The sequence below is a fragment of the Tupaia chinensis genome, unplaced genomic scaffold (assembly GCF_000334495.1).
Source record: "Tupaia chinensis unplaced genomic scaffold, TupChi_1.0 Scaffold000126_2, whole genome shotgun sequence".
Classification (NCBI taxonomy): Eukaryota; Metazoa; Chordata; class Mammalia; order Scandentia; family Tupaiidae; genus Tupaia; species Tupaia belangeri.
In genome coordinates, this window is record NW_006159594.1 from 2810532 (window position 1) to 2823737 (window position 13206).

The 13206-nt window shown below is 42.2% G+C and overlaps 1 protein-coding gene across 1 annotated transcript; it reads right to left on the reverse strand.

The window, feature by feature from the left end:
• Nucleotides 1-9017: 9017 nt before the first annotated feature.
• On the reverse strand, nt 9018-12221 carry LOC102491528 (mast cell protease 3). Its single transcript, XM_006144612.2, has 5 exons — nt 12126-12221; nt 10740-10887; nt 10128-10263; nt 9653-9907; nt 9018-9280 (listed from the first exon to the last, which is right to left on the reverse strand). The coding sequence occupies exons 1-5, from the start codon at nt 12178-12180 to the stop codon at nt 9119-9121; spliced, it is 756 nt and encodes a 251-aa protein (XP_006144674.1). The 5' UTR covers nt 12181-12221; the 3' UTR covers nt 9018-9118.
• Nucleotides 12222-13206: the final 985 nt, after the last annotated feature.

Here is a 13206-nt window from a genome sequence, read left to right on the forward strand (position 1 = left end):
GGCCAGCAGGTGTCACAGTGGTTAAGGTGTGGACTCCTGTGTGGTTTATTGTGGTTCGAGTCCTGGACCTGGCGGCTTGAAACTCATACCAGGCGTGTGTGGGTGCGTGTCCAAAATCCTGAGAGGAGAATGGAGAAGGGATTGCAACATGGCCATCCCTCCTGGGAGGTGATTTCTTGCTTTCCGTTTCTCTGTCCTTGGCAAGTGCAGGCCCCTGTAGCAAAAATCTCTTAAAAGACAACCAAAACATTGGTCAGGTTAATTTTTAGTTAGGGATTCAATGGAGCAATTCATCTTCAAGTTATACATTTTAATTTTTGGCTGGGGCAGCATGTCCCTCATTGTGCAAAGTCCAAGTTGGTCATTTTTCTCCTTGAATGGAGTTCTCATGTGAATCTCAAAGAGTACCAGGCTGAGAGATAAATGATTTTTTGATATAACATGATGGAGTCAGTCTGGCTAAAGCAGGCTCCCATTTTAGTCTCTTACCAGAGAAAGGTACCCAGAGAAGAGTGTCTGGCAGCTTTATATAAATAGTTAAAATCATATGGCCTCTTTCCCCTGGGTCTCTACTTTTCCATCTCCCTCCCTGCTAGCAGCCTGAGAGAGGAATCTCTGGGGCCCAGGCTTCTCACAGAACCACATCCCTGCTGACAGGCAAGATCTTCCCTGATAAGTAAATGGTAAGGATGCCATGAAAAGGCCTTGCTGCAATTGTCTATAGCATGCCAGCCTGAGTGTTGTAAACCTATTCCCAGAGTCTACTTGTTCCCAATAATTTAGATTCAGAATAGCATCTGTAGAACTGAAAATTTGGCATTAGTTGATTTCATGCTGTTATTTATTATTTATTAGATTTCTTTCTTCTCTTTTCATTCCTCCCCTTGTCCTTCCCTCTCTTTCTCCCTTCCTCTGCCCTCCCATTAATTGTAATGTTTGTGACCAACCATCAGCCAAAGATAAAACAATAGTCATAAAATGAATAAACATAAAACAGCGTGACCTAGTTATGTTCCTGGCCAAGGGGCCATATGCTCTGGTCCAGCAACCCAGAACTGGTCTGACCCTTTGCTGCTCAAGAAAGGACAGAATGTGTGTTTATGAGAGAGGAAAGGAGTGGGGGAGTGGTATGCACTGCTGCACTTACATCTTTGGGCTTTCCTTCTCTCCTGGCTCCCCGCTGCCTGTTTCTCTATTGCTGTAGTGCTCTTCAATGCATTCTCATGGATGTCTGGACATTTTTTTTTCTAATGTTTATGGATGATACTAACAGTAACTATTGCTCAAAACAATTTTTAGACTATATAGCTGTGTGTATGTGTACCAAATACATGTCTATTGTACTTTTCTTTCAGCTTTAAAAAAATGACTTAAGTTTCTGAGGCCAGCAGGTGGTGTGGTGGTTGAGTGTGCTAGACTCCCACATGGCTGACCACGGTTTGAGTGCTGGACCTGGTGGCTTGCTTTCTCATTTTCCATCTCTCTTGCTCTCTCTCACTTTGTCCCTTTCTGGTCAAAGTTAAATAAATAAATTAATTAAATTAAACAACTCTTAAAAACAAATAAACATACAAAACTTTACATTTCTTTATTTTCAGGGGATAGAGCAATAGGGAGTATAGCTGTTACCATGTTGGGAGGGTTCCCAGGTAACCGACATATGTTAACTTGTTTAATCCCCGTAATCCTTGGTAGAAGCTATGATTAGTACTTTATCTATACAATTTCCATTTTAAAGATAGGAAACAAGTTGTGACACATTAAATCATTTACTCAAGGGTGGGGATTTGATAAACTGAGAACTTTCCATTATACCACACAACTCACCAAAGTTGTCTGAGAGTGGGTTACTGGAAAAATCCCAAGGGCTTCCATACCAGGCAGTTTTCTGAGCAGAGGCTGGAAAGTTTGCATGGTATGGGTGTATGTGTACCAAATACAAGTTTATTGTACTCTTCTTTCAGATGACCATGAGGGCCTCTTTCTCTGAGGAGGATTCTGAAGAGAACTTTTTTTTTTTTTTTTTAAAGGTTTTGCTCACCCTAGAGACAGAGATACAAAAAACAAGAACTTACCCCCTGGGGGATGACCACACCACAATTCTTTCTTCATTCTCCTCTTGGGATTTTGGACTTGTACACACATGTACCCGGGCGTAGGTTTCAAGCCACCATTTCCATGATTTGAACCACAATTGACCATGCAGAGTCTATTGCCTCAACTACTACGCCACCTGCTGGCCCCTGAAGAGACCTCTTATCCCCTGGCTAAAAGATGGCTGACTCAGATATTGAGGTGTCTAGACCAGCCCTAGCTGTGGGGCTAATTGGCTATATGATATTGGGTGGGTCTTTTCAGCTTTCTGGGTTTCTGTTTCTTCTTTCATTAAGGAGACCTTGGGTTTATGACACTCCTTTTCATATATTCTAGCCACAGAATCCATTCCTTTAAATAAACACATCTAAGCTGAAAATAAATGTTTTAACTTTGTTACTTTTTTTTTTTTAAATAGACTATAGATTAGTTTATTTTTAATGCCCACCATGCCATGAATTCATAGGGAATAGGTTCCAGTAGCTCAGGTTCCTTTCCATTGGTTCTCACAAAGTGTGCTTCTCTGGGTGGAGCAGGCTGGCTCTTCAGTTGAACCCAGGTACCATTCTCTTTGGCTTCCTTCTTTTTCTGGTCATTTTCCTTCACATGTGTTAGGAAGCTATCTCTGCTCTTAGAATGCTTAATATGCTCAATATGCACATTAATTCTCTTGGCAAGACTCTTGCCCTTAATTTGTTTGTTTACAATGCCAACAGCATGCTGGTTAACACTGTAGACTCTTCTGGTTTTGTCATGGTAACATTTGTGGGGCATTCCTTTTTGAACAGTACCCATTCCCTTGATGTCTACAATATCACTTTTTTTTTTTTTTTGGAGAGGTTTTCGCTATAGTGCGCGAGCGCTTGCCAGCCAGCCAGAGAGAGACATAGAGACAGAAAGCGAGAAATCACCCCCCAGGGGGGATGGTCACGCCACAATCCCTTCTCCTCCATTCTCCTCTCAGGATCTTGGGCACGCATGCACACGCGCCCAGCGTGAGTTTTAAGCCACCAGGTCCGAGACGCGAACCGCGGTCGACTACGGGGGAGTCCAGCGACATAGCCATTACGCTAACTGCTGGTTCCCTACAATATCACCTTTCTTATAGATTCACATGTATGTTGCCAAAGGAGCCACTCCAAGCTTTCTAAAAGGCCTAGAGAATACATATCGGGTGCTTCTTCTCTTAAAAACCCTATGTGTACGTCATTTTGGTTAATTACTGGAAGATGGCTGTTCCGGCCAAAATGACACTTTGTTACCTTTTGAAATATCTATTTTATTTTATTTTTCTCTTTGGTATTTCTTTATTTTTGTTCCAGGCAAAAAATCAAGTTCCTCTTATTTTTTTTGCCTCATCAATTTGTTTTCAGGATCAGCACCAGAAGCTCTGTGCTATTGGGTTCTCCTCTTGTATAGTTTAAATAACTGAGACATTATGTTAAGGACAAAAAGATGAAAGGACAGCTGTCTGAGGATGCCATGATGAGAGACAGAGAGAAAGTTACTTTCCCAAGTTGAGGGTGGATAGGGGTATGAACCGGGGCAGGAAGAGGGAGGGTGATTTGGCCTGCAGTGTGCTTCACTCTGCAGCCGTGTCCAGATGGGTGAAGGCCTGGTAGGGGCCTGTGTCACTACATGTGCTGTTGAGGCTGGCCACACGCAGCAGTCTAGATAGAAACTGAGCATGATGCCTCAAAGATGAGAGGACTTTTCTCCATTTTTCAAATACCATAAAAACCCCTCTATTTTGTTTTGATTTGGAGTGTGGCCAGGCCTCAGTAATGACTGAGATTAAATTTCAGACTAGCCCAGGTTTAGAGACTGACACCATTATGTTTCTGGCAAATACTACATTTTTGCCGATTTGACTTCTGGTGTTACTATTTATACTCTTTGGCTGCAAATCTAGTCAGGAGGGGCCTGTTTACAGTGCCTGTATTCCTTGTCGTCTTTGTCCTTGCCTTCCAGGCAAGGAAAATCTCCAGTTTAACCTAAACCTTGTAACCTGTTCTCAGGTTCACTATGATAAACTGTAGTGTGTAACAACAACAAATAAAGCAGTTCAAACAATTACCTAATTTTAAAAACAAGATGATTTTTTCTACAACAGTAGTTGTATTCAGTTAATTTAGAAAATATTGGTAAAATAAATTCCAATTGCAAATACATAGGTAGATGCTTCAAAGTATAAAGTTGTTATGTACCAAAAATACAAGGGATATTTATAACAATAACTTAAGAGATGTAAACTAATGATAAACTACAACTTAACAAAAAATTGTGAACATTTTTGCACACTAATTAGTCCTTGTTTTTTTTTTTTAAAGGCAAAGTCTTACTTTGATGACAAATAAATTAACAGACACACACTAGAGCAAACTATTTCCAGACAATAGAAAAAAAGTTTTGATTTGTTTTTCTCTTGTAAACATAAGTTTATCATTCTAGTCTTCAAAAATTATTTGCACTTGAGTTTCCATTATTTGATAAAGCATTTATGAAACCATCTGCAGACTGGTTGAACAGACAAATGACACTTTTTAAAAAAAAATTAGTAATTTAATATAATTTAATTTAATGTTATTATTATTTGTGCATGCAACAGGACACATGCACTCTTCAAAGAGAGAGAGAACGCAAGAGAGAGAGAGAGAAAGTGAGAAGCAGGTCACAAAGTATGGGATTCAAATTGTGGTAGGCAGTGTGAGAGTCTAGCACCTTAACCACCTTGCCTCCTGCTGGGCCCAAAACGTAACACTTTCAAGGAGATATAACTGTCCTAATTTTTTTTTTTTCTCAGATCTACCATCTTCCACCCACTCTCTACCAGGCACTTTTTCTTCTTACTGTCTCTGGTATCTGTACCCATTCCCTCCAGCATCACATTATCAGATCTCTCAACCTCTGCTATGAAGCACAGACACTCAGTACAAAAGAGTGGAGATATACAATGTGTATCTTTCAAAGTCTGGTTCACTTCACTAAAGTCTTCTATATTCATCCATTTTGAGTCAAACAACAGGATCTCATTGTTTCTTATAGTTGTATAACATACTATAGTATATATGTACCACAGTTTTCAACCCATTCATCAGTTTTTGGACACTTAGGTTGGTTCCATGTCTTTTTTAAATTAAAAATTTTTTTTTACTTTTTTTCAAATTTTTGTCTTAGGACACATGCACTTGCCAGAGAGAGATATAGAAACAGAAACAGTGATAGGTAAAGTGAGAAATCATCCCCATGAGGGGGATGGCTGTGCCAGCAGTGCACACCTGTAATCCTAGCTAGCTGGGAGGTTGGAGCGGAAGACCACGGCATGGTGAGACCTTGTTGAAAATGCCCACCTCTCTGTTTGTCTCTCTCATTAAAAAGATAAAAAATATACTGAGACACTCTTTTATCTCACAGGTGGCCACAAATTCAAAAGTTAAACAGCATGCCCCACGGGCAAGGTGGTTTTTTAAAATTTATTTTTCAGTTAATGCTATAGGGCACATGCTCTTGCTGGAGAGAGGCAAAGACAAAGAAAGAAAGAAGGAAAGTGAGAGAAGGGCATGCCACAATCTCTTCTTCTCCATTTTCCTCCTGGGTTTCTGGGCATGCATGCATGTGTGCCCAGTGTGTTTTCCAAGCTGTCAGGTCCAGGACTTGAACTAGACACGTGGCCATGTAGGATCTGGGCACCTAGCCATCATGCCACCTGGCAGGCCTGTTTGTTTTCTTCTGATTGGTGTTGCAGGATACATCTTTTTTCTCCTATAACTTTACTTTTATCCTAGATCTGTATGTTTAAGTTATGTGTTTTGTAAACAGAAAAAAGTTGGTCTTGCATTTAAGAAAATGTACACTGATAATCTCAGCCTTTTAATTAAACATTTAGTCTGTTTCCATTAGTACAAATATTGATGGGATTGAGTTGAAGAATGTATTGGTATTTGATTTTCATTTGTGCAATTGATTCTTTGTTCTTTTGTTGTATCTCATTTTGTCTTCTCTGTTGGATTTTGGTTATGTCTCTGCACATTATTTTGGTGATTGCACTAGAGACATACTGATATGTCTCCTTCACATATCAGTATCTACTTTGAATTCGTGCTATACCACATCTCATAAGAACCTTGTAACAATGCATTCCATTTCTCTTCTCTCCCAATTACTTTTTTTCATATAGTTTACTACCATATGCCATAAATCTCATCACATTTTTGCCTTAAATAATCAACAATCTTCGACAGGAACTCATACAACATCTTTTATATTTGTCATATTTTATTCTTCTACACTTTTACTTTTTTTTTTTCTGTACTGTTTACAACAGAAATTAATGCCTTTAGTCTGGAGAACTTCTTTTAAGGCAGGATGAGCATCCCTAATTCAAAAACCTAAAATCTAAAATGGAGAATATGTACAGGTAGGACTCTGTCTTCTCTGCCCCCCCCCAGACTTCAGCCAGTACCACTCCTTCTGGATTTACAATTTACAGGGTTTCTGTCCTGTCTGGTATCCCACACAGCTCTTCTCTTGTCCAACATATTCCACCATGATAAAAGTGCAGCGATGGTCCATGTACCATATCTCCCAGAAGCAGCTGGCTTGAGAAAAATTTGGAATGGTTTAATGAACACCAAACAATAATTATGGCTGAGACCCAGCTACCTGCAAGATTGAGATCATCTTACAGGATAGAGACTATGCTTTAAACCAGCAGTAGATATATAGACATCCCTGTAGCTAGAACACATAGTCCCAGAAACAAAGGGATGAGTGTGGAGAGTGGCCATTCTGAGCAAACATGGTGCCCTTCAGACACATGCAGAAATGCAGTTCAATGAGGTATCATTTGCATAGCAATGAAGGCAATTAACACGTGAACATGCTAGCTATGTGCTGTACCTATGTGCTGTTATCGATACTGCAGAGTAGTATCAGGTTAAAGGAAGTCTCATGTGTTTATCAGAATCAGCCTCAAAAGATCAGAGAAATTACATGGTGCAAGTTGTTCTCGCATCATCAGCCAATTAACATCTGAAAACAGCTGGCTTTGCATTCCATTCCCTCTTCCCCCATTTTCTACCCTATAAAATAATAAACCTGGGAGTGTGAACCTGGGAGTCCTAGTCCAGATGTCAAGCTGTCATCAATGACCAAAAAGGACAGACTGGAAAGGATCAGGTGACTGAGTCACCTGTTAGGTGGTGGATTCTGAGTTCATGAGGACACATGTCCACATAAGGGCTGTAATGGCCCTGCTCAGGTGAGAGATGCGGCCATGAGTTCTGGGGATGAATCCTGCCTTCCTTGTGCTCCATGGCGAGGGCAGAAGATGGATAGGAACATAAGACCCATGGGATGAGCATCCCAGAAGAGAAAGCCTGCCATGATCCTCATGAGGCTTTGGGAATTCTGGATAGGGGGAGGTGGTGAGAAGCTGGCTGAGATCAAGATACAAGGGTGCCCTGAAGGCCACCCGAGGCTGTAGGAGGGTGGACTGCCAGGAAACTGGAGCTGTGCTGGGCCCTAGAAAGGTCTGCAACAGGCACTTAATCTGGGTCTGGGATACTGAGAGACCTCCCTGAAACTTTCTGGGCCACCAAGTTACTAGCTTTTCAGATTTGGAGAAGGAGCCCTTCATGGGGTGAGCCACATCTTTCCAAAAGACTCCTACCCATTTCCAGGGAGATAGAGAAGTGGCTGGCTACTCTGAGGCTTCTGAAGTAATCCTCCTTCAAAATCTGAGTTCTTTTATGTTGCCTTATTGGGCATGGGGTGTGGTGAGGCAGAGGTGTAGATGAGGAGTGAGCTAGGGGACAATATGGATGAGGTAAGAGGTTCATGTTTAGAGAGGGCCATTTTCCTGTTTTCTTTTCCCTGATACAATTTACACTCAGGCTGGCTGTGGCAGGTGGCATTGGGGAGGTATATTTGTAAGGACCTAGGCACAGAGAAAAGAGGAGAAGTTTAACCTAGTGTGTATCAATCAAGGTATATTTAAATGTTTATTTTTATTATTAATTAATTAATTAATTTATTTTGTTTGTTGTTAGGCAAATACACTTGCCAGGACAGACAGAGAAGGAAAGTGAGAAATTACCCACCTTGGGAAATGGCCATGCCATAATCCCTTCTCCTCTATTCTGCTCTTAGAATTTTGGGCATGCATACACATGTGCCAGGTGTGATTTTCAAGCCACCAGGTCTGGGACTCCAACCATGCAGTAGGTGGTGTGGGGTTCAGTTGCCTTAACCTCCAAGACACTGAGTGGCCCTATTGTGTAATTTAAAATGCTCTAGTGTAAACTTTTTTTAAAAAAATTTATGACAGAGCATGTGTAAATGCATGAGCCAAAGGGAGAGAGAAAAAGGGGGGGTAGGGAGAGAGAGAGAGAGAGAGAGAGAGAGAATGCATACCCTCTTTAGGGTCTAGTCACACAGAGATCCCCTTCCTCCAGTCCTCTGGCCTATCAGACCCAGGGTACTCAAGTGTGTGCTGTGTGACTCAAGTTAACTTGACTGGCAGAATGTAAACTCTAGATACACAACTTGGCAGCCTTCCCTCTTTGCCCTTCTCTTTGTACTAGAAACCAGCCTTCTCAGCCACCATTTCAATGAGCACATTTCTAGGGAACAAGAGGTTGTTGTTCATCTGGGTTACTTATCCTAAGCCTTGACTCAAAAAACAAAAACAAAACAAAACAAAACACCACTTTTCTTTCACTCATCATGTATCAGTCTTTTGTCTAGGTTGACAGTATCAACACAACATGTTTTTTTACTCTAGAAGTGAAAGATGGAATATGCTAGAGGGCAAAGCAATAAGACAAATCAAAACATGAACAGATGGCTCTAGACACATGGCTGGTACCTATGGAATGTTGTGTTTTTGGGTGAAGGAAGAATCAATCACTTCCACTCTGGAGATGAAGTTTATTAATTCTGGGAACCTGCACATGACCCTCACCACCTGATGTGCTTTTGGCCTCTGCCTGGAGAAGATAGACAGACCAATCCTGGAAGCACCTCAGTCTGCACCCTGCAGTTTGAACTGCTTCATTGTACTTCTTATCCAGGACAGAAAGCTGGAGATCCTGGTGTAGACACGTGGAGGTTTTGCATCTTTTGTTCCAAAGGAGACAATGCCGTGGGCTACATTGTTACACACGAGAGGGCCTCCAGAATCCCCCTGTGGGCAAAGAGAGAAAGAACTGAACTGCCTCCTCTAGGTCCTGCTCTTCCTTCCTCCCATGGGTGGGTGTCTATGTTAGGGGGCTGTGCATGTTATCAGAGTCAAGCAGACCTTGCCACCTCCCTTCACCTTGGGATTCTCTCCTGGTCCTGATGATTCTTTCTAGTTGACTAAGGCTGGACCTGTCACTCCTCCATAAAGTGGCTGTGAGGACAGCAACTATCCTATTCTGCCCCAGGTAGAAGAAACCAGAGACTGAGTTGGTTGTAAAGGCTTAGTGTTGATAGGTATGGCTATCTTCCACTGTCCTGGATCCCCTCAAAGCTCTGTTGTGTACAGGCTAAGCATGGAAAGTGCTGGTAATCTCACCTTAAAAGAAGTCTTCCACTTCTTTGGGTCCCCCACACATATTTGGGTGGTTTTATTATAACAGTCTTTGTAGCGAGAAACACACAGCTCATCCTTTTGAACTTCCAGGTCTACCTCGTGGAGTTTCTGTGTTGTTTCAAATAATCCAATACGTCCCCAGCCTGCCACACTGCATACCATCCCTGGTGTCACCTGCGATCCACTGGGTAGCGCGAGAAGGCGAACCGCAGGAGTCAATCTGGCCTTCCTATTCAGCTGAAGGTAGAGGAAAGAAATCTTAAATCTATCAATAGCTCAAAAAGATTCTGGACAGTTACAGGGTTGCCTACTCTATGACCCTGGGACGAGTGACACTGGGAAGGAGGTAATATCGAGAAGGAGGTCATATCGGGAAGAAGGTATGGGAATGAGATAATGAAGTTGCAAAAAACTAAACATCAAAGTGTTCAATGGCCAATGGAGTAATGGGGCTCACCTGCAGTAACATGATGTCATTGAAGGGTCTTTTAGAAATATAGCTCGGGTGGGGAATAGCTCTTGCTACAGGAATGACCTGCTGCGTCTTCTCCTGCTCCGCGATGTTGTGGGCCCCCAAGGTGACATTTATTGAGCTACACAGGGAGCAGAGAGGGAGAGCAAGTCACAAGGGATGTAGCTCTGGGAGCTGTGAAGGGAGGTGGACATCCCTGGGTGAAGCAGGGCAGGAGTTGAGAGAAATTCTAGAGCATGGGGCCTGGGGCAGAGTGTCTCATGCCCTTTGTCTACAGGCAGCCAGGGCTGGGTGGAAGTTTCTGGAGCAGATGTCGCATACTCAGTCTTGCACAGAGCCTGACTGTCTCCAAGTGAAACAATTTTCTCTAGTCTCTACTCTGGGCTTTAGGACACAACCTTGACCTCCTTCCCACCCACCTTTGACAGGTGTGTTCTTTTTCTTTTCATCAGGCCACTTACATTCACCTGCCCCTCTTTTCCCAAAGTTTGCCTATCCTTCAAGGAGCTCTTAGTATGGGGCCCATATTTATAGCCCCAAAGAAAGAGGCTCCCCTAGGATGGCGTATAGAAGCTCAGGAACAAGGTCTGAACTTACCCTCCCCCGCAGTGAGCTGCTGTTAGCACAAAGTCCTCACGCACAAGGAAACCCCCACATCTTTTCACATCATCTGGAGTCCGGATCCGAAGAAATGCCATGTAGGGATGAGAATGACGCCTCGCTTCCTGGCCTCCAATGATTTTCCCTGAAACAAAAGCCTACTTTGCTTTCTCTTTTCATGGAGCCAAAGGCTGAAGAAGTTGACACTGGGATAAACTACAGAAGTAAGGAATCAGGTGGGGTGGTGGGTAGTGGGGTCAGTAGTAGCCAGTAGCAGCTAAGAAGGGAGCCCTGAGGGTTCTCTGGAGAGTATTTCTGACTTGCAAAGTGACCTGTTGGGACTCAGATTCTCCCCTTGACAAAGAGAACAGCCTTTCTTCCTTAAGTCCTGATTCAGACATTTCTGTTGACAGACAGCATTTGTGTTTGGCATTAAGTAGTGGAGGTCCCATAGAGCCTGGAAAGTCCTATCTCTGAAGTTCCCCTTGTCTTCCTTCTCCTTTTGTTTCCCAGACCAAAAGCTGCAGTTGGTTTGTAATATTGTGAAATGAGCTTAAGAGGTTGATTGTGTTTGATCTTTATCTACTAGAGATTGAACCAAAACATGTGCCCAGTAAATGTTCTGGGTGCATGAAGGAATGACTCCCAATAGCTGTGGGCGAGGGTTGGCTGGGGTAGTGCTAGTGGGATTCTTGGTCATGCTGATGGGATGATGAGCAGTTGGGAAGATGGGGCTTATAAATCCACTGTACCCATGTGTTACTGGAAAATGCTAAATATCAGGATATATAAAAACTGAAACCAAAACCAAACTGAACAACAATAACTGAAAAATGACCAGAGAGAAATTGAACCTAAGTCAAGATAAAATAAAATTTAAGTGACCAGATGTCATCAATTCTGAGATGAACTGGGCTTTAGATTTCTTTCTTGGGAGGTATGGGAATGCAAAGTTTGGAGAAGGGATTTGGTTGGAGATTGATAAGTAGATTTTGCCATTCAGTTAGAAAGTTATTGGCCTTACCTTGGTAATAGAAACCAAGCCCTTTTTCCAAGCTGGTTTTTATATGGAATTAGTTATTTCTTATTCCAAGCTTCCAACCTTCTTCCAAATACTTTTATAAGGGAAGCGACTTTCTGGATGACAAGGGTAGGATTTAAGGAAGGAATCATATCTACTAGCTCTTATGGAGAACAGCCTTATCCGCATTATTCCTGAGTTTCTATTCAGCATCAGACTTGCTGATCTGTGGGTGAGATTGGATGTAGGGTTCATAAAGTTCCTGGAGATGACCCAGAGCCAAGATATATCTGAGTGTATGGCATCTGAGAGGGACTTTAGGCTGGGATTGGGAGGGGATGTTTGTGGGGATGGTCACTCACCTGCTTCAGCCCTGGGGCACAGAAGGAAGGCCAACAGGAGCAGGAGCAGCTGCATCTTCTTAGGATGGCTACCTGGTCAGAGCTGCTGATGATTTCTGCTTGTCTTTAAGCCCTGTCGTCTCCTCTAGTGTTGTAAGGAGCTATATCAGGTAAGATTATCTCAGTCTTGCAGCACAATCTGACCAAACCCTCAGGCCAGAGTTGAGTAAGAACTTATCAGTCACTAAATATGAACCCATTGCTCTTGGTGCTCATAATAAAGACCACACCAGCAGATAACAGAAAAAGCAGGTTATGTTCATATGATTGTAGATGTTGCACTGGCTGATAGTAGGCCCTTGAGCCTGAGATGTCTGAGCTCCATTATGATTAATCCATGAATGCTTCCATATTCTTGCATCTATTTAAATGATCAGGAGTATTGTTTCGTGTGGCCTTCATCTTTTCAGAGATATAGGAATAACAGGTTTCCTTGACTCTGTTGAACAGACAAAAACATCAGTGATTAGAGAAGAGTGGTGAGGGCCATGGTTGGAAAGATAGGGAGAATAGAGTGGGAGAAATGCTGAAGAGGCCACATCTCAGTTGCTAAAGTGCTTATTTGTTGAGACAATGTGGGAGGAGGGTATGCAACTAGGGGTGGGAAGAAGAGAATAAAAGGGGAAAAAAGGCAAAATATTTAACAGAAACAAAAATGGAAAATAATCTGTTGATGATAATGTTTTCAAAAATATTTTGGAATGGATTAATGTGTTTCATGCTGGGAAAATTAATTTTGTTTGATATAAAGATGTACAATGATTAAATGTGTAAAAAAAAACGGAAAAGAAAGAAACATACACACAAACACAGAGTTATATTTACTTTGACTACAAATATGCAATTTGGTCAGGGTTGGTGTGGATGTTTTGTCTCTGCTTCCTGTGGAGTGAACAGGAGCAGCGTGAAGCCTAGAAGTGAGAATCTTCTTAAGGCTTACTCACTAAACATCTAGCCTTCAGCTGTTGATGCTGGCAGTTGGTTGGAAGTTTCATTTCCTCTGCATGAGGGCCTCTCCATGTTGTCTCACTGCATGGTGTTC

Bases quoted from the DNA above. Each gene is read 5' to 3' on its own strand.
- LOC102491528 (XM_006144612.2), bottom strand. From the start codon at position 12,180: ATGCAGCTGCTCCTGCTCCTGTTGGCCTTCCTTCTGTGCCCCAGGGCT. The intron at 10,888-12,125 runs GTGAGTGACCAT...CTTTTGTTTCAG, and splicing joins GTGCCCCAGGGCTGAAGCAG to GGAAAATCATTGGAGGCCAG. The intron at 9,908-10,127 runs GTGAGCCCCATT...CTCTACCTTCAG, and splicing joins ATGACATCATGTTACTGCAG to CTGAATAGGAAGGCCAGATT.